We start from the raw sequence: 21,248 nt of genomic DNA, 5'->3' as shown, positions 1-21,248 counted from the left end.
CGACTCTTAGATCAATCCAATGAATCCCACTCTCCCCCACAGCCCTTTTCAGTTGTTTATCCAATTCTCGTTGAGAGATACTACCAATTTGTTTCAAATACCCCTTCAGCCATTGCATTCCAGATCGTAATAACTTGCTGTGTAGAAACAGTTCTCAACTCTCCCCTCCCTCTGGTTCATTTCCCAATTAATGTCTTCTGTGACCAACCTTCCTGCCAGTGGAAACAGCTTTATATTTATTCACAAAATTATAAAGTTAATGGTAACAGGTTAATCACAAAACACACTAAATTTATTTTAACAATGAACTAACTTGCACTGAAATTATACAATGTTTGACATGTGCACACTAAGCAATGCTTTTTAAAATCTCTTTTACATTTCTGAACAGCAACTAGAAATGCACACTTCTCTGGTCACTGGCAACTATTACAAGAAATAAATTACTTTTAAAACTTTTCAAATGAGGATTAGAAACCCACATTTTCTGTGGAAATTAGGAGATAATGTTGGGTTCAAGAGTCTGGAATTCTGCTACTCTATGAAAACCGACACACTTTAAAATACAAGATCAATGTTAAGCAAGTGAAACTAAAAGCAACTACTGTGCTGAATCACATAATTTTATCAGGTAGGCGTATTATATTTTTGAAATGAAAACTTACCAGCATAACACATGAGAAAAAAATCATGTTCAACTGGTATTTTAAAAATTACAGGACATAAATTTTCTGAATTTTGAGTATAATTAAACCTCCATAGCAAAACCTTCACAAGATGTGGTGGGGTGGGGCTGGAGGAATTGCAAGTAAATCAATCACCCCCTTCAGCACTTCAACAGCCATTAAATGTTCCCCACTACAGCCAAGGCTCAGGCAGTGAAAGACCAGAGAAATGAAGCAGTTCAAACCAGCTAAAAATAATTGAATTGCAACAAAGCACTCAGCCTGTACTGGAGAATTGAGGGTGGTAGGCTGATGGAAGGATTCAACCAGATGAATATACCATCCTTATTTCCCTGCTTAAGTCCAGGCTAGGAGTCAACCATTACATATTTGTTTCTTGCAAAACAATATCTAATAGTAACTCCACCAATATAGCCATTAACATATTAATGTATTTCTCTAGTATTTGCTCTGAATTATATCTTTCATTTTAAATGGAGAAACTACATCAGTAACTAGATCTACAAACACTTAACAAAAAAACTGGTTGATCAAGTCTCAGAAGGACAATTGTCAAAAATACTCCAGTGCTAACTGGCAAAACTTGTCAACCAGAAATGAAGATCATGCACACAGACAAGAAAAACATAAATCTTACTTAGCAGTGTTACAAGCAGCATTCTGCATTCCATGTACTTTCCTATCAATGTTTTTTTTCCTGACACCACTTCCACCAAATATACAAACATATATGGAGATATAGGCCCAACGAACATATTCCAGTACTCTGCCCAAATAGCTTCGTTAACAGGCATACTTTGAAAGGAATGTTGTGCAGTATTTGACTGAAATGGACCTACACTGCCAAGCTAATGTTGCTCTCATTAGAATTGCCCAGTGAGTCCAACTACACAAGATTTGCACCTTGCAAATGCCAGCCAATGACCATCTCCAACAACAGAAAGACTAATCACTAACCTTGACATTCTACATTACTATTGCTTAGTTTCTCTACATCATTATACTGGGGTGACCGCTACTGAACAGAAATTTAACTGGATCAACTGCTGTGGTTTGCAAGGGCAGATGGGTAACACATGGCCAGTGACTCAACTTCCTCGAAGCCTTTGGAATACTCTTCACTTGCCTGAATGAGCGTAACTCCAACAAGCTCAACACCAACAAGGACAAGGCAAACTGTCTGACCGGTACCCTGTCCATAACATTCACTCCATCACCGATGTATCAAGGCTACAGGATGGATTGCAGTAACTCATTAAGGCTACTCTGAGAACACCAATTGTACATGTAACCAATACAACCAGGAAGGGCAAATGCAGCAAGCATATGGGATTGCCACCATTTGCAGCCTCCCTTCCAAGTTGTATACTACTCTAGCTTGGAAATGCATCACCATATATTGTTGTTGGGTCTAAATCCTGGAATTCCAAAACAATGTGGTAACATCTTCACTACTTTCTTGAGATCAATTAAGGATGGACTGTCTGAAAACCCTACATCCTATAAATTAATAAATAAATACTCTGCAGTGGATAGTGACAAAGAATGTGACCCCTCATCAGATTTCCTTTCCCCATTGTATGGGAGCTAAAGCCAATGTAACATCCCAGCTGAAATCAGCAATAACATGCTTCTGTACTGAATTTGACTGTTCCATCAAATGATTAAGCTAGCTTTCTCAGTGATAAATACAACGTCCAAACTTCAATTTCAGATTTATAAGTTTTTATACGTAAGGCTGTCCCCTGAATCCATGCCTACAATGCTGAAAGATTTTTGCCTGGTGCAAATACAGCACATGAAAAGATTGGTTTATCCCCATTGCTCTAGAGGACACACTATGACTAAGAATAGCATTAAAGCAGATAACTACTTTGGGAATTATACCTTTAAAGTTACAGGGAGCAAAAACTTTAGACATATGGACACACTCTCTCTTAAGCTCACAGAGCACTTTTTATTTAATATTTCCAGTGCAGTAACTATATTCTGCAAACTGTTCATTTTGCAAAGTTTAGAATTTTAAATATAAGACAAAAGGAGCCCCAATTTCTTTCACACATGAATCCCACTTTATCAAAGTGGACCATCTGTGATCAGAAATAACAGTTTCAATATTTATTAAATAATAAAAAAAGGACACTTTGCCCAGATTGTGCCACTTAGGAAAAAGAAACTTGCTTCTACATGCCAATACCGAGTTGTGCCCAGCAGTGCAAACAATTCCAAATTGATTTTACTCACCATTATCAAATTCATCCGGAATCTGCAGAGAAAAAGAGAAAAAAAAGTGATCAGTTTATGCAGGCTGTTTACCAGCAGGTTGAGAGCACGCTACACCACAATCCCATTCTCCCAATTAAGATAGAAATTAATCTCCAAACATATGAATATTCAAATACATCTGTCAATGGTTGGGGAAGCAGCTGGTTCCCAAATCACCGTCAACACCCACACTGTAGCTGGAGTCAGGTCTGTTGCTAGGCCGAGACTTTATTAGCAGCAGGCAGTAGAAGTCAATCCACATATTTATTCCCATATCCCACTCTATCCTGAAGGCTTTGGCTTTTGCTGGGTTTACAAACTACTCATACAAGTGGACGTTCTTTGTTTTAAACATTGACTGCCCACAGGCTATTTGCGGGCATGATTGCCAAGCCCAATCTTGTCTTCGCCCAACGGCGAAACAGGAACAAACACCGAATAACAATTAGGGGGCGAGAACATTAGCTGATTTTTATCAGTCCCTCCCCCAAGCCACAGACCAATTGTAATGGTCCATTTATAGTTGTGGATAAAATTAGCTATCGCAGCACAGACAAGAATTAAACAGCACCTTCTGGTTTGCACGGCTTCATGTATTAGGCAGTCGCCAAACCATCAGCAGCTGTACACCTATATTTTAAAAGCTGAAAACTTATAAGTAATCATGATCGAGATAAATGGTAACCTCAGAGGCAGAGATAAGAAATTATATAGGCAGTTAGGTAGCAGTGAAGGTGTTAGACAAATGCTCCACATCTGTCTTTACCGTAGAAAACAAAAACATATCAGAAATATGTGGAAATCAAGGCTCTAATAACAGTGAATAATTGACTTGACATACTAAGAGTTTAAAAGAGGTGTTGCAAAGATAGTGAAACATTGGCTCTGATTCTCTGGAACCCCCTGGATTTTTAAACCACCCTGTGAATTAGAAGGCAGAAAATAGAACTCAATTGTTCAGCTCTTGCAACAGAGAAAATGGTGCACCAAAGTCCTGTAGCCTGACATCAGGAAAATGATAGCAACAGAACTCTTAACAAAAAATCTTATAACTATTCATAAGTCAATACAGGTTTATGTAAGGGAAGTGGTATTTGGCAAATCTATTAGCATTTAAGAGTTTGGCCAGCAGGGTGGATAAGAAGGAGCCATGGATGCAATATATTTGGCATTCCAGAAGGTATTCATTCAATAAGATGCCACATAAGAGACAATTGCATGAGATTAGAGCTCATGGGTTTGGGAGAGTATATTAGTACGAATTCAGGAATAGTTTACAGACAGCAAGAGAGTAAGAATACATGAATCAAAACAAATGAAGAAAAATCTCTCCAGTCAGACTGCAACTCTTTGGAACTCTCAAACCTAAAATGGCTCTGGTCATTCAATCAACGAACAACTTTTTGATACTAGTGGAATCAGGAGATAATAGGGATAGGCCAAGAAAGCAGAGCCACAACCTTATTGGCTGGCAGGAGAAGTTCATCTTTTAGATTCTAAATGGAGATCCTTGACAGATTCTGCATTCTCCTGCATTGCTACTAGCTTCAATAAGACATTAACTAGGAATCACAATCTAGCTATTCAGTTCTCAGCATAAAGGGCTTAATAACATTGCTTCTCCAAGACTCATTGATACAGCAATGAGCTGGAATCCTTCATTGTGTGATGGCTCTACTGATGTCAAGGCTGGACCACACAAGACAAGACAAGATATCTTTCTTAGTCATATGTACATCGAAACACACAGTGAACTACATCTTTTTGCGTAGACTGCTCTGGGGGCAGCCCGCAAGCATTGCCACACTTCCGGCGACAACATAGCACACCCACTACTTCCTAACCTGTACGTCTTTGGAATGTGGGAGGAAACCGGAGCACCCGGAGGAAACCCACGCAGACACGGGGAGAATGTACAAACTCCTTACAGACAGTGGCTGGATTTGAACCCGGGTTGCTGGCGCTGTAAAGCGTTACGCTAACTGCTACACTACCGTGACAGCCCTATTTAATTTTGATGCATCTCACTCTCTGTTAATATCAGGTTTGCAAATTGTACATGTAATGCGAATTCTGATGTGACTTTAACAATACTTTTAATGTGGAGCCACAAGAGATTGCAGATGCTGGAATCTGGAGCAACACACAAAAAGCTGGAGGAACTCAGCGGGTCAGGCAGCATCTATGAAGGGAAATGGATAGTCGATGCTTTGGGTTAAGACTCTTCATCTGGACCGTGTCCACTGTAGCTAAATGGCTAACACTCAGGAGGTTGTTTAGGTCCCACAGGAGCACAAATTCTAGGTTGAAAGACTGTTGCACAATCAGACAACAGCCTAATGGAATCTATATAGCTGTTACAGAAAGCATTCACAAATGCTTTCTATGACAATTATACAGACTCCATAAGGCTATTTAAAGAGCAGAAAGTTCCCTCTATACTGACATGCTCAAAATTTATTCCTCAACTACCATCATTAACAATGCTTACAATTTCATTACTGAGTTTGGGATGATGTTGTGTGCAAATTGGCCATTGCACCTACTTTGTAACTGTGTCAACACTTCAAAACTAATGTCCTTGCCTGCATGCTTTGAATAGCACAGCAAAAATACAGATCTATCTTTCTTTAAGGTGATCAATAGCATTGTGCACTGGTATAACCTTCAGAGTGTGCTTTGAGATGACACTGAAGGGTCTTGAATCCCTACGTTATACATTAAAGAAAACTTGCACGTTCATTCATGTCAGCAGCTGGTGAGATCCTCTTTTCATATAAATTGATGCAGCTATGAGAGATTGAAATGCTGGAAGGAAGCAGCAACATGGCACCAGGTCATTATTAAATTAAGCTATGCACTCTTACTTGTGTTGTTGCCATCACTGGAGAATACAAGTACTTTTGTATCCTACTAAGTAATCTAGAAAAAGGTCAAAACCTAGTTCTAATGTAAGGTACCAGACTTGAAACACTAACTGTTTCTCTTTCCACAGATGTTGCCTGACCTACTGAATGTTTCTAGCATTTTCTGTTTTTATATCAAAATATGGGTCCTGGACAGATTTTGACTCAAAACATTTGAATAATTTTTTTTGATCTGCCAGTGTGTTAACCTTTAAAGCAAGGTATTTTATCATTGAGATAGATTTAGTTATTAATAATAGTCTGCTACTGCAAGCAGTTTTGAATGAAAAACTCCAAGAACCAAGCTTGAATGCTAATCAAAAATGTCTCTACATTTTAAAATTTTCTTTTATTGCCAATCCCCCACTGCCCTGAAAGATGTTAGTGAACCTCCTTGGACTGCTACAGTCACACTTAGTTTGCCATTGAGCAGGGAGTTCCAGAATTTTTGAACCAGGAACAACGAAGGGATGGCAAGCATATGGCATATTTAGATTTTCAAAAGACTTTTGATAAGGTTCCACAGGGGTTGGTCAACCCTTGTGGAACCTTATTAGAATCCCATTTCCTCCCATGTCCAAAAGACGTGGGTTGGTAGGTTAACTGGCCGCTGCAAATTGCTGCTAGTGTGTAGATGAATGCTAGAACCTGGGGGGAGTTGACAGTATGCAGAAAGAATGAGATTAATATAGGATCAGTGTAAATAGATGGTTAATGGTCGGCACAGACCTGGTGGCACTATATCTCTCTATGACTTATATGGAGTTTGGGATAATATTAGTTGAGAATTGGTTGCTGGACAGAAAGCAAACAACGGGAGTAAGCAAACAACGGGAGTAAGCAAACTGGATCTTTCTCAAATTAGGAGGCTGTGACTAGTGAGCTACCACAAGATTGGTGTTTAAGCTCCAACTTATCACAGTCTATATCATCCATTTGGTTGCAGGGACAAAATGTTATATTTCCAAGTTTACTGATGATACAAAACTAAGTGGGATTGTGAGTAGGATGCAGGAGATAAAGAGGCTTCAAAGAGATACAGACAAGTTGAGTGAGTAGGCAAGAAGTTGGCAGATGGAATACAAAGTGGAAAAATGTGAAGTTATCAACTCTGGTGCACAAATGGAGTATTTGTTAAGTGGTGAGAGATTGGGTAGTGTTGATGTTTATGGAGGCAAATTTATAATTTGGCCTTTATTATGAGAGGATTTGAGTACAGAAGTAAAAGATGTCTTATTGCAAGTATATAGGGCCTTGATGAGACTGAACCTGGAGGACTGTAGACTTTTGGTCTTACTGAAAATAGGATATATCAGCCATAGAGGGAGTGTAACAAAGATTCACTAGACTGGCTCCAGGGGCAACGGGTTTGCTACGTAAGGGGAGATTGAGTAGACTGAGGCTGTATTCCCTAGAGTTTTGAAGAATGAGAGGAGATTACTTTGAACTTACACAATTCTTTCAGGCAGAATGCAAGATTAATATTTCACTTATCGGAGGAGTCTAGAACCATGGGTCAGTCTCAGAATAAAGAACAGAGGGCATTTTGCACCTAGATGAGGAGAAATTTCACCATAAAGAAGGTAGTGAATCTTTGAAATTGTTTATTTTGGGGAGCTATGGAAGTTCTGTTGTTGTGCTCATTCAAAATACAGATGGAAAAATTTCTAGATATGATGGGAATCAAGGGATATGGGGATAGTTCATGAAAATGGTACTGAGGTAGAAGATCAGCAATGATTTTAAATGGTGGAGTCAGCTCAAAGGGCCAGATGGCCTTCCCCTGCTCCTATTTCTTCTGATGGTGTGAGACATGGAGGGAAATAGTTGATGATGCACCCATGTCTCTATCATCAATGGACAGAAAGGTGATGACTGCAAATAACACCTTACAATCATAAAGAAAATACTGCAGATTGGAGACTCATTGGAGCTCTTCCACAGAATGCCATAAACTGCACACACTCAGGAGTATTAATCATTTCACATTGGTCTTTTTAACTATTGTTGTCTCTTATTCCATTAAGAGTTTTGGATAATAGCAGGATTTGCCACATTCCCATTTTAGCTTCCAGATATAATGCCTAAAAGAAAAAAAAGCTTTTCTTGTCCCAAAAAATAAATAGCCTTTATTGGGAGTAACTTGTGAGTAAAAGAGCAAGGAAGTTTTATTACAAATTAGTAAGACTGCGTCCAGTATGTTGTGTACCGTTTTGCTCTTCAAGGAAGGATGTATTTGTCTTAATGCAAGTGATTATTAACCAGGTTGATTCCAAGGATGACTTTTGTTCTACAAGGACAAATTTAGTAGAAATGGCATGTAAATTTTGTCAGTGATGTCACTGAAACGAGGAAAAATCATTGAAACAAGGAAAACTCCAGGAGGATTAACAGGGCAGATGCTGAGAAAACTTTCTCCCCAACTGGCAAGTCCAGACTTGTCATATTCTCAGGCTATAAAGTCCGTCAGTCAGGAATGAGATGTGAAGAAATTTCTCCTGGATGTAAAGCTTTTAAATTCTATACCCTAGAGATGTGGATACTCAAGTTAGAGTATATTCAAGACCGATAGATACATTTTTGAGGGCATTAAGGGAATGAATGCATATGGGGTTACAGCAGGAAAATGGAACTGATATAAGATTCAACCAAGACCTTACTGAATAGCAAAATGAGTTTGAGTAACCGTATGGCCTCCAACTGCTCCTATTGTTTGCAAGTAGTGTAGTTTCCTAAATCAAGATACAAATAGTTGTCATGTGATCATGGAATTATCAAATATGCAGCATTATTCAGAAATCTTTACCAGATACAGACAAATGATTAAGGTGCAATTCACTGAATAGAGTGGAATTAGGGCAATAGCAACCTGAAAATGCTTTACCAAAAGTGAGCATGCTGAATCATTTTTGGCAACAATTCTTCGCAGCAATTTTTATCCTTAATTCAATACAGATGCATTGTTAAACTTCCCTTAATTATTCCAGGCAATGAGACAGAATAATAATTGTGGTTAAAACTCTCAAAAGACACTAAAGCAAGTTCATTCATTGCTCAAAGAAATTCAGTGGTTCCTGGAAATTCAGTGTAAAGTGGTATGCCCATATTACCTAATTTAACACATGCTAGCTTTATGATCTTTCAGGGTTGAATATTTGGCTTAAAAACAAGAGCTTAAACCATTACTACTTAGCCCACATCTGCCAAGTTTCCTTGTTTTCATTTGTTAATAGTGTTAGTTTTCCAATGTTACTTGACAGCCATTAAATGAAATGTCCACCCAACTGCCACAAAATTACAACAGTTAAATTGGGACTGTGGAGAGGACTGAGTGATTTATGACTGTGTACAGTTCTAAAGATTGTGCAATAATAGAGGGATTTGGATATATCTTTGAAAGGTGACTGGACATTTTGAGAGAATGGTCAGTACAATATTCGGATCCTGGGACTATTTCCGGGGGGGGGGGGGGTAGAGCGGGTGTGGTATCTTTGACTCATTAGTTAAACCTCAACTAATATTAAAAATATCTTATCATTATCAAATATTGTCTGCGCAAGTCTGCAATAAACGTTGATTGCTACAGGAGTTGATGTTACTGCCGGGTGAAGCAACACACAATCTGCTGGAGGAACTCAGCATCTGTGGGAGGAAAGGAATTGTCGACGTGTCGGACCAAAATCCTGCATCATTCCTTTCCTCCCACAGATGCTGCTCGACCCGCGGAGTTCCTCCAGCAGATTGTTTGTTGCTCCAGGTTCCAGCATCTGCAATCTCTTGTGTTTCTCCTTTATGCCAGCTGGGTTATTTGACCAGGAGCTGCAGTCTCAAAATAAAGGGACAGCCATACAGGACAGAGGTGACAATAAATTTCTTCATCCAAAGGACAGTGAATCATTGGAATTTTCTATCCAAAAAAGGTCAATTGTTGAATATATCCAAGACATAGAGCAATTTTTTAAAATATATATTAAGGGAATCAAAGGATATGGGATTGGTGTAGAAAAGTGAGGTAAATGATCTCAACAACTGGTGATGCACAAGGGGACAAATGGCCAACTTTTTTTTTAAATGTTCTTATTTTCTATATTATATCAAAGATAACACTCAAAAGTATTCCTTTGGTTGTAAAGCTCCATGGGACATCCTGAGATTATGAAAGGCATTGAAGAAATAAATGTAAACTTTAATAAGTAAATAGTCTGATAGTCATTGGCTCTACCCATAATAATATTAGTCATTTTGACAGCATATTGAAATAGACAGTATCCATGACTGGTTGCTCAGGATGACATCTTGTCTTCAGACAAGTAAAAAAAATACAGAGATACAAGAGACTGCAGATGCTAGAATCTGGAGCAACAAAACAAGATGTTGGAGGAACTCAGTGGGTCAGGCAGCATTAATGGAGGGAAACTGGCAGACAATATTTCTGGCCGAGACCCTTCACCTGGACTTTAGCCTATCTTTCAGTCCAGATGAAGGGTCTCGGCCCAAAACGTCAACTGTCTATTTCCCTCCATATTTGCTGCCTGACCCGCTGAGTTCCTCCAGCATCTTATTTTTTTTAGCAGAAGTAAAATAAAACACTTTGTTATGTACAAGTCAAACTGCATATGTGGTATTCAACCAGCGGTTTGGTGGGTGGAGTGAGGCGGGGGGGGGTGAAGGGTGAAATGAGGGGTTGCAGATAACCATCTTGGAATGGGGCAGAAATTGAAATACAGGCTCCGTTGCTCATAAAATGATTACTAGCCAGGGTAAGATCCCTTAAGTTTGTTAGAGTAACGGTGCCTTAATGTTAAGTACCAACTTTATTGAACACAGGTTAGTCTCCAGTCACAAAATCACTAATTCTTACAACAATGACCTCCAAAACTATTAACACATTTAATGCTCAGAGCTTTTAAATGTTGCTTTGGATCAACTGCCTCACCTAACCTATAGCCATAACAAAGAAACAAAATAACTGAAAGTGATGAGGAAATTTTTTTGTAACACAGCGAGTGGTTTGAGTCTTTAATGAACTGTCAGGGATAGTGCACAAAGCAAATTCAATTGTAGCATTCAATGAGGAGCTGGATAAGTATCAAAAAAGAAAAGAACTCAGAGGGCTGTTGTACGAGGGTGTCGGAGTGGGACTGGTTAAATTCTTCTATGCATAGCTGGTATGGACTCAACAGGCACACAGCTTCTTCTGATTCTATGAAATCTTCAGCTACACTCATAAGAATTCTGTAACTACACAACATCTAATGATATATATAGACTCAATTCTTGACTGGCAAAAGTAAGTAACCACCAACATTATTCCTCAGAAGCACTCAGAACTATTTTAATCAAATTTGTATTTAAATAATATCGTGTACAGCATCATAGGACGAGTCATAATGCAGGAAATCTACCAAAGGATATTATAATCTGAAAATACAGAAGGCATGAAAATTTTGAAGGTACCCATACCACAATAGTTTTGAATAGCTGACACATACTTCCATTTAACACATTAAGCTGCCCACATTAAAACGAAAGGAAATGCTTCTTCGAGGAAGTGCTAAGTACCTGTCATCACAGGCTTACCAGTAGGCACAAGGAGGGAATTTGTGTTCCCACAAACCAAGTGTTAAGTTCCCAGACTCTGTGTCAAATTACCTTATAAGATAGTGTTAGATATTTCTGCTTACACAGGAGCTTGTCAAACCATATTGTCTATATTGACATATAGACATTGCACATGCAAAAATGTGACAAATGCACATTTTATATTACCAAATGGATTAGGTATATTGCAATATTTTTCTAATAGTAATGCTATAGACCATTCAAAAGGTTTATTCTCCATTTCAACCTTTAGAGCCACCACTATACTGTGTGACCAATAAAATAACCTCCGTCACAAGAGATTCTGAGTCCTATCACCTGCCAACCTTTGTTCCTCCCCCTCCCCCAACCTTCTTATTCTGGCTTCTGCTCTCTTCCTATCCAGTCCTGATGAAGGGCCGCAACCCGAAATGTCGACTGTTTACTTCCCTCCATAGATGTTGCCTGACCTGCTGAGTTCCTCCAGCATTTTGTGTATTGCTGCATCACAAATCTATGGTTTATTAAATGATTCATTTCAGCTCATGATTTTTATGAAACTTACTATGGCCGGATTGTGATAGACCACCTTGCCCCTTATGGCAGCACTAGGTTTTTGTGGTCTTGTAGGTTTAATCGAGCTTCAAGCTTTGGTGCCATTGCCGGGCTGGTTGAAAGCTCATGAACCTTGAGGTAAGCTTCAGTGCAGCACGACTGAGCCCTGGCCCTACACACAGCACTTGAGCGGCGGAGCTGGAGATGAAATGCACAAACATACAATTGCCAGCGCATTCCTGATTTTCACTTTGCAATGCATGGGCATAGAAGTCAGGAATGTGTTGAACCACAATGAGGAACTCACCATTGGTTCTCTTCCACAACAATGGCGAAAGCATGTTTCAACCCATTGGTTTTCCCTGAAGCTAACCAATTATAAATATTGTGCCTCGGTGATATTGGATAACTTATTCCAAGATGAACAGAGCAAGCTGGAAGGAATGGCTTACCTATACGAGTACCCTCATACTTAAGTATCATCAATCACTTTAAACTATAAACTGATGGCAGGAACAACAAAAAAGTCAACCATATTTATAACCATTCTGACATCATTTACTGCAGGTCATATACAGTTATCAACATTTCTACAAATATTTCTCACTACTCTGAAGGCAATAATTCTTGGTGGTGTACAGTGCCATGAAGATTATGGTTCATGCTGGAATACAATTCAATGGTGTCATCACTCATCTGACACCTCACCTAAGTGGCCATCGTTTAATTAATCCCACAAAGGATTGCCTGATTAGCCATGTAAACCATTTTCTCAGGCAAGATACTACTAATATCAAATGAATAATACCAATGGGGAAAAATGCAAACAAGCAGACTTTGAACCAAAGATAGCATGATTTTGTATTCCCACACTACCTTGATGGTTTTGTCATGCACCCTGATTAGCTCATTTGAAAACCAATAATGCATAATCTGGTTTAAAATTCAGATCTGGGAATGCATTATCCTGGATTTAATAACACAATAGAGTGAAATTTAGATTAACATAACAAATAACTGAAGCACAAAACTTGTACAAAAATAGGCTGTTATATTTAAGAGAATTGAGTGGTACTAGTATCATGCAATGACGATATCTTGCTGCTGTAGAAATGCTGATAAGGGAGAATTGCGGGAAAAAATTCTCACTTCACCATAATGATGAGTGTCCTTTACAATGGTGTGACGGAAAACTATTTCACATGTAAGGATCAACCCTAGGGCAATACCTTGGAACTGCAGAAGGAGTGGAAGATAAAGCCCAGGAAGGAGGGAGTGGACAAGGAGTCAGGATTCTTTGCATATGCTTATCCAATGGCCAGTGCTGGAGACCATACCTTCATGAAAGGCAGGTGAGAACAGAACCCACTAATGCCCACCATCAGTCACCAATACTGTTCACACAAAGCATGCATGCTTACAGAAGATAATGGAGGAATCAGCAAAGAAAATGTTGTGGGCTGGGGAAGTACCAATCTTACTTCAGAGATTTAAAATTCTGAAACCTATGAAACTGTCTCAAAAGAATCACGGCAAGAGTTAATTTTCATAGTTCCATGTACGTGAAGCTTTGATGCAATGCCTATGCACATCTTAAAAGCAAGACATCCTTTATTAGATCAACAAATGCAGGTTCAAAGTAGAGGGATGTGTTCACATTGCCTTGTAAGGAGTGTGCTTCAACACCACATATACTTGCTCTTCAACTATTCATTTTCAATGTGTTAGGATGAGACTGAAGAAACAAGGAGTTTCCCAGGGAGACTCAAAATGTGAAGATTCTCACACAGTAACTTGTACTGCAGCTAAACTATAAAATGCACCATGTACAAAGGAACCTCTGCAAGTCATTAAGAAAGACACCCTCACACATCATTGTTAAGAGACTTTGGTCAGTGCTTAAGTCAGGCTTAAGTATAAAAGGGAGGGCAGGGGAACAGAGTAAAAGACAAACAGAGCAAGTAAGCTTATGACTCATTGATCTAAATTACTTATATAAAAATGTTATTTATATATGCTGAGCACAACATCTAATTCTGAATTATTAGCATGTGTGGAAAATGCATGATCAAGAATCAAGGGATCATAAGTAGATTGATAAAATAATAAAAGCAATCATTAATGTTACATTATATTTTATTACATTAACAGTCAGAAATAAACTGAAATACAAAAAGCATTTTCTTTCTTCTCTGGAAAATATTAGATACATTTCTGAAAGCACTACCGGCTAAATAACCCTACACAAACCACTAAATATTCATAGTACATGAGTCTAAACTTGGTGCATCAGGAAGACTTTAAACGATGCCTGACTTCAGAGCAAGATACGAGTTGCTCTAACTTTATGTTTCAACTTGCACACCTTCCAGTTGGGTCACAAGAAGATAATCAGGGTGAGAACCTCAAGATTCTTTCTCGTCCAAATCGCAAGGACATCAAAACCCACTGCAAAATGATTGCTGAAATTAGTCACTTCAGGAGACCACAGATCCAATCAGGTCAATGTATATTTTTTTTTGTTACTTTATTAATTACTACATTGGGGAAACTGAGGGTTTGAATTTCAAGTTCATGTACTGTTACCAACTGCCTGGCCTTTGACCTTCCATTCTGTTGATGAACCAAATTACTTGCATGTCCATTTCCAATAAGTGTCTCCAATAAAATGCAGTCTTAATTTTTCCCCGGACTTTTAATATATCCAAGACTGCAGATAATGCAAAGCTGGATGGAAGCATGGGCTGTGAGAAGGATGCAGAGAGGCTTTAGAGGGATATAAACAGGCTAGGTAAATGGGCAAAGGCATGGAAATGGAACAGAATGTGAAAAAAGGAATATAATGTGGAAAAAGATGAGAAAAATAGAGAAGCAGAGTATTTTTTTAAAGTGAGATAATGAAAGGCATTGATGTCAAAGTTGAGTTTATTGTCATATGCACAAGTACATGTAAGCACAGATGCAATGAAAAACTTACTTGCAGCAGCATCACGGGCACATAACACCATGTAAGCAGCATTCACAAAAACATAAATTAAACAAATTATACAAAATTTTTATAAGAAACACAATTAGAACAAAAAAAACCCGAAGTCCATTTTAGTGCAAAGTGATCAAAGTGGTCGTGGTTTTGCAAAACCGTAGTGATTAGGGTTGTGCCAGTTGGTTCAAGAACTGAATGGTTGAAGGGAAGTAGCTGTTCTTGAACCTGGTGGTGTGGGACTTCGGGCTCCTGCCTGATGGCAGCTGCAAGAAGACGGCATGGCCTGAATGGTGGGGATCTTCAATGATGGGTGTTGCCTTCTTGAGGCAGTACCTCCTGTAGATAGTATCGATGGTGGGAAGGGATGCAATGGCAAGATCATTTTAATCACTCCATTATTGCAAGTGCACTGCTAAGGACTGAGCTCTCAATCAAGCACAGAAGCAGGCAGCTGCGGGGAAGGCAGGGGCTAGTACTAGGTTTGCAACATATCTAACTCACCTCTCTCTCTCTCTAATGCTATAATGACCTCTTTTAGCACTGATTCCATGAGCGCGCCCTTTGCTGGGAATGCATACTGAGCACCACTAGCGTCAGATAAGCTGCGAAAGAATCAGTTTTATCATATCAGTTGAGGAAAAGAAAAGCTATTTGGAGCACCTGGTCCAAAGGTTTCACCTACAACAAATTGCTGAAAGGCCACTCCAGGTTTTGATTATATGTTGTGAAGAACCTTTCCATTCAGTCCTAAAACTGTTTGAACAAACCATTATTCTACCCCTACTATACATGTTAAAGTAACATCAGTGATTAACCTGCATTTGAAAATCAAAAAACGGCACATGCTGAAATTTTGAAATAACAGAAAATGCTGTAAACATTTTAGCAGGTCAGGCAAAATCTATCAAAAGAGGAAAAGTTAACGTTTCACGTCAAAGACTCTTCATTGGAACTGGGAGAGTGAGAAAATGAGTTACATTTTAAATGGTAGAGGTTGGGAATGGATGGCTGGGACAAAGGGCATCTCTCTGCTAGGGCATGGCTAAAGTTGTCATGGTGGTGTGTTATAGAACATAGAACACTACAGCACAGGCCCTTCAGCCCACAATGTTGTGCCGACATTTTATCCTGCTCTAAGATCTATCTAACCCTTCCCTCCCACATAGCCCCCTATTATTTACAGAGCCATCTGTTTGATGGATTAACGGGTGAGGTTTAAGAGAGGAAATAAACAAAAGGGATATGTTAATACTGTGAACTACAAGGCAAAGTTATTGTGGTAAACTGAAATCAAAAGGAGAACAGTGGAACTACCCAGCAGATCAGGTTGTGTATGTGTTACTATAACTGATAGATAAACTGCAGCAGAAGAGTCCCATTTTTGTACACTTAACTGAAATTGTTAAATTTAATATCGTTCCAAAAGATGCAACTTGCCCAAATACTAGGTAAGGTGCTGTTCCTCAAGCTTACAGTGGGCATTGTCAGAACAGTATAGGAGACAATACACAGATAGGTCAGAGTGGGAGTGAGAGTGGACTGTGGCCTGTGGCCTCACCCTATCAGAGACATTCCCTTTATCCTATCCATCCCCACCCCCCAGCCTCTCGGCGTTTAATGGAGTCACAGACTCACAGCACAGAAACAAGCCCTTTAGTCCATCGTGTCCATGCCAACCATCAAGCATTAACCTATACTAATCTCATTTTATTTGCCACACATTGCCATGAAGTCCCCTCCAAGTCTATCACTATACTCATCTTCATATTAAGGGCAACTTACAGTAGGCAATTAAGTCATCAACCAGCTTGCCGTTGGCATGTGGGAAGAAACTAGAGCTCCTGTAAGAAATTCACGTATTTCATGTAATCTCCACAAAGACAGCACCAAAAGTCGGGATTGAATCCAGGTCAATGGATCTCTGAGTCAGCAGCTGTACTGTTGTGCCATGGTACTGCCCATTCACTTTTCCAATTCAGATAAAGCATCTTGGATCTGAAATGTTAACACCATTTCTCTTCTCCACAGATGCTCCCTGATCTGTTAAGTGTTTCCGGCTCTTTTCTCTTTTCATCCCACATTAACCTAGCCCATCTTGCTTTATAAAATCTTCTCTCAAAACATAACACTAACCTCTGATGTCAGGAACCAGCCTTCTCTGCATTGCTTCTGGTGTATAAACATTGGGAAATAACTTTTAAATCTCCAATGTTTCTTTCATCTGTATCCTCAGCAAATTCAAATGCATGGCATCCCTCTTCCCAACCACATGCAACATTAATGCATCAGGATGCATTATGTTTCATTTGCCATTGCTCCACACACTCACTGAATTTATTACATTTTCACTGGGCTGCTTTCAATACTGCTGCTCCCACTTTAACACAGCTCCATAATATAAGACACTGTGTACATTGGTAATTATTGCTAAGATCGAGTAACCCCTCTCAATTCTCCTTCACATTGACATGACAGATGAGGAATTATTCAGCAAGTCCTGAATTAAGTTGAATTGCCTTCATTAATTCACAGAGGAAATTAAGTTTACATTGTGCTCACATGAACAAACAGTTACACAGATTATCTAAGTGGGTCAATTATGCCAGATGAATTCTGCAGAATTATTTTTCTAGGATGCCTCCCAGCACATAATGCTATTGCCTGCCATTCTGGTTGCAACTCTCTGCACTGTTGAAATCACTGTCTTTTTGCCAGGTCTTTTCCACTGAATCCACACATTAACAACTGCATCACTATGTCCACCCATGAGCAGGTAAAACATAGAACAATTACAGGACAATTCAGGCCCTTCGGCCCACAAAGCTGTGCCGAACATGTCCCTACCCTAGAAATTACTAGGCTTACCCATAGCCCTCTATTTTACTCAGCTCCATATACCGATCTAACAGTCTCTTGAAAGACCCTATCGTATCAGCCTCCACCACCATTTCCAGCAGCCCATTCCACGCACTCACCACTCTGAGTAAAAAAAAACTTACCCCTGACATCTCCTCTATATCCACTCCCCAGCACCTTAAACCCATGTCCTCTTGTGGCCACCAATTCAGCCCTGGGGAAAAGCCTCTGACTATCTACCCTATCAATACCTCTCATCATCTTATACACCTCTATCAGGTCCTCCCTCATCCTCCGTCTCTCCAAGGAGAAAAGGCCGAGTTCCCTCAACCTGCTTTCATGAGGCATGCTCCGCATCCCAGGTAGCATCCTTGTAAATCTCCCCTGCACCCTCTCTATTGCTTCCACATCTTTCCTGTAGTGAGGCAACCAGAACTGAGCACAGTACTCCAAGTGGGGTCTGACCAGGGACCTATATAGCTGCAACAATACCTCCCGGCTCCTAAATTCAATTCCCCGATTGATGAAGGACAATACACCATTTGCCTTCTTAACCACAGAGTCAACCTGCGCCGCCACTTTGAGCGTCGAAAATCTTATCTCTAGGGTTAAAGAAGATTCAGTTAGTGAAACTGCCTTTTCATTCTTTTTGCTGGACAGTGGTCAAGGAAACAACAATAAATGCTGCATTATTAGGCAACTTCATGCAGCTGACAGGGCAAGGAAACTCCTGAGAGGCGGCAAACTTACCTTAAGTGGTCAGTTTGCGTTGTAACACAAGCAGAGATGCAATGAATAAATTTAGAACATTTTAGGGAACTCAGATGGAGCAAAATTCCACATATCAGCAGGAAATAGTTCTTGAAAATTATGTTTTCCTCACCCCAAGGTTCACCCAGCTCCCCAATGCTCTGGACTACACCACGTATACTTCAGGCATCAAGCCAACTGCCAGAAAACATAGTCAACTCTGCCAGCACGGGTACATAGTGCATCATATCCACAAGCCAGCATAATCTCATTTAGTAATGTCCTAACTGCAGCATTGCCAGAGTGGGAAAAGTAAGTACAGCATTGACTTTAGCTGAGCATGTGGGCAATTAACAAGGCAACAGACAGGAGAGCATGAATTAGACTTCAGCGTCAATCTCTTCACCTTATGTCCTAAACAGAACACGAGAAGAAGTGTGCTGCATGCTAAAAGGCCACATGCCCATTTGCAAAATACAGATGGCATGAGCTGAGTAAAGATCAAAAGAGCAGCTTTCACATCCAAGTGTGAACGTGTGCTACGTTCACATTCAAGCTCCTTGTTCAGCACTAAACAAATGAGGATGAAACAGAAATGAACAAGAGTTGTGGTGTGATATCTCCAAGGGATTTACCTGCATATAAAAAGACTATTCACTTCAAAACTAACGGCTTTAAAAGTGCTGGTAGTATCGCTTCTGTTGATCCCAAGACTTGCACTCAAAAGTGACGAGGAAACCTCCCACAATATACCTCCATCACAGAGGACTTTCCAATATCTGAAAGCTCACATTTTCTCAAAATATAGAAGGTGGCCATTCATCCCATCTCTAGCAAACTTGGCTAATAAATTTGATTTAAACACGTTTCAAAGAATGAACAAAGCAGGCTGCACGTCCTTACACAGTCAGCTATGGAAATTCAAACACTACATACAGCATTGCAAAACAGCGTCAGTTCTTTCTCTGACAATAGGTAATTAGAACAGTCATCTCTGTCAATTGCCAAAAAAATTCTGAGATCATCTGCAGCAAAGCTTAAAGAATTAATTTTAGTTTCAATTTAGTTACTGGCAACAAACCGCACATCTGCTGATATAAACCAGTTAGGGCTTACATCATTAAAATTGCTCAATTAGGGTTTCTGCTGCTGTATGTTAACAGCTTTAAAGTGCCGTTCCTATTCCTTCTGTTGATTCCAAGCCTCATACTCAAAAGTATGAGGAGAACATTGTACCTTTGCGCTCGCTCTTTTTTATTAATCATTGTTCAGGATCTGAGCATCACTGGTAGGGCCAACATTTACCATTTATGCCTAGATGCCCTTGAAAGGGTGGTGGTCAGCTGCAGTCTGTCTAGTGAAGGCACTCCCAGTATTGATAGGTTGGTAGTTCCAGGATTAAGATTCTGCAACAATGAAGGAATAGCAATATATTTCACGTTAGGGTGGTGAGAGACTTGGAGGGGAACCTGCAGGAATTAGTTTCCCAATGTGCCTGCTGTCTTCGTCCTTCTTGGTGGTAGAGGTTGTAGTTTGGGGAGGTGTTGTTGGAGTAACCTAGGCAAGTAAATGCAGTGCACTTTACATGTTGTAAACACTGTAGCCACTCAGCACTGGTAGTGAAGGAAATGAATGCTTTGGATGGTGAATGGGGTACCAAACAAGCTGACTGCTTTGTTCTGGATGATGGGGAAATTCTGGAGTTTTGTTGGAGCCATACAGTACAGAGAGTTTTCCATCACACTCCTGACATGCCTTGTACATGCAGAAGCTTAGGGATGTCAAGAGGCGAGTAACCTGCTGCAGGATACTCTACGATCGACTCCTGTCACCACATTTTATGTGGCTGGTCCAGCTGAGTTTCTAGTTAATAGTAACCCCCAGGATGTTGATTCTGAGAAAATAAGCAATGATAATGCCACTGATGTCAAGGATAGATGGTTAGGCTTTCTCTTGGTGGAGAGGGTCATTGCCAGGCAATTTTGTTGCAGAAATTTTACTTGCCACTTACCAACCCATACCTGAATGTTCTCCAAGTCTTGCTATATCCAGCCATGGACTGCTTCATTTGCTGAAAAGTTGCAAATGCAATTGAATATTGTGCAATTATCAGCAATGCCTCCAAATCTGACCTCCTGACAGAAGGCCAGCCAATGATGATGCAACTCAAAATGGTGAGGAATAAGATACTGCCCCTGATGCAATTGGCCTGGGGCTGAGATAATTGACCTCCAACAACTACAACCATCTTCCTTTTTGCAAGGTACTACTCCAACCACTGGAGTATTTTCCCCTTGACATCAATTGAGTTCATTTTTACCAGGGCCTCTTGATGTCACACCCAATCAAATGCCATAGTGACGTCGAGGGCAGTCACCCTCACCTCACCTTTAGAATGCCACTTTTTGGTCTGCATTTGGACAAAGCTATAATGAAGTCTGGAGCCAAGTAGTCCAAGCAAAATTCAAATTGAGCATCAGTGAGCAGCTTATTGGTGACTAACTATTGCTTAATAAACTATTAACACTTTCCATCACTTTGCTGATGATTTAGAATTGACAGACTGCAGCGTAATTAGCCGGGATTGGACCTGACCCGTTTTTGTGAACAGACATAACTAGGTAATTTTCCAAATTGTTAGGTAGATGCCAGTATCATAATGGTAGT

The 21,248-nt window shown here is 39.8% G+C and overlaps 1 protein-coding gene across 2 annotated transcripts in view; it reads right to left on the bottom strand.

The window, feature by feature from the left end:
* Nucleotides 1–21,248, bottom strand: part of timm50 (translocase of inner mitochondrial membrane 50 homolog (S. cerevisiae)) — a 113,621-nt gene that overhangs the window by 56,782 nt on the left and 35,591 nt on the right. Inside the window, exons 1-2 of one of the 2 annotated variants that reach the window (XM_052044392.1) lie at nt 3,142–3,348; nt 2,931–2,952 (exon numbers count right to left, since the gene is read on the bottom strand). In XM_052044392.1, coding sequence (XP_051900352.1) covers nt 2,931–2,952; nt 3,142–3,225 — 106 coding nt within the window. In that variant the 5' untranslated portion in view covers nt 3,226–3,348. Of the gene's footprint in view, nt 1–2,930; nt 2,953–3,141; nt 3,349–21,248 lie in introns of those variants that run through there. The other variant, XM_052044391.1, reaches the window with a different exon arrangement.

This window comes from Pristis pectinata, chromosome 35 (assembly GCF_009764475.1).
Source record: "Pristis pectinata isolate sPriPec2 chromosome 35, sPriPec2.1.pri, whole genome shotgun sequence".
Classification (NCBI taxonomy): Eukaryota; Metazoa; Chordata; class Chondrichthyes; order Rhinopristiformes; family Pristidae; genus Pristis; species Pristis pectinata.
Note: the sequence above shows the minus strand (reverse complement) of the source record. Positions and strands in the feature narration are given on the sequence as shown.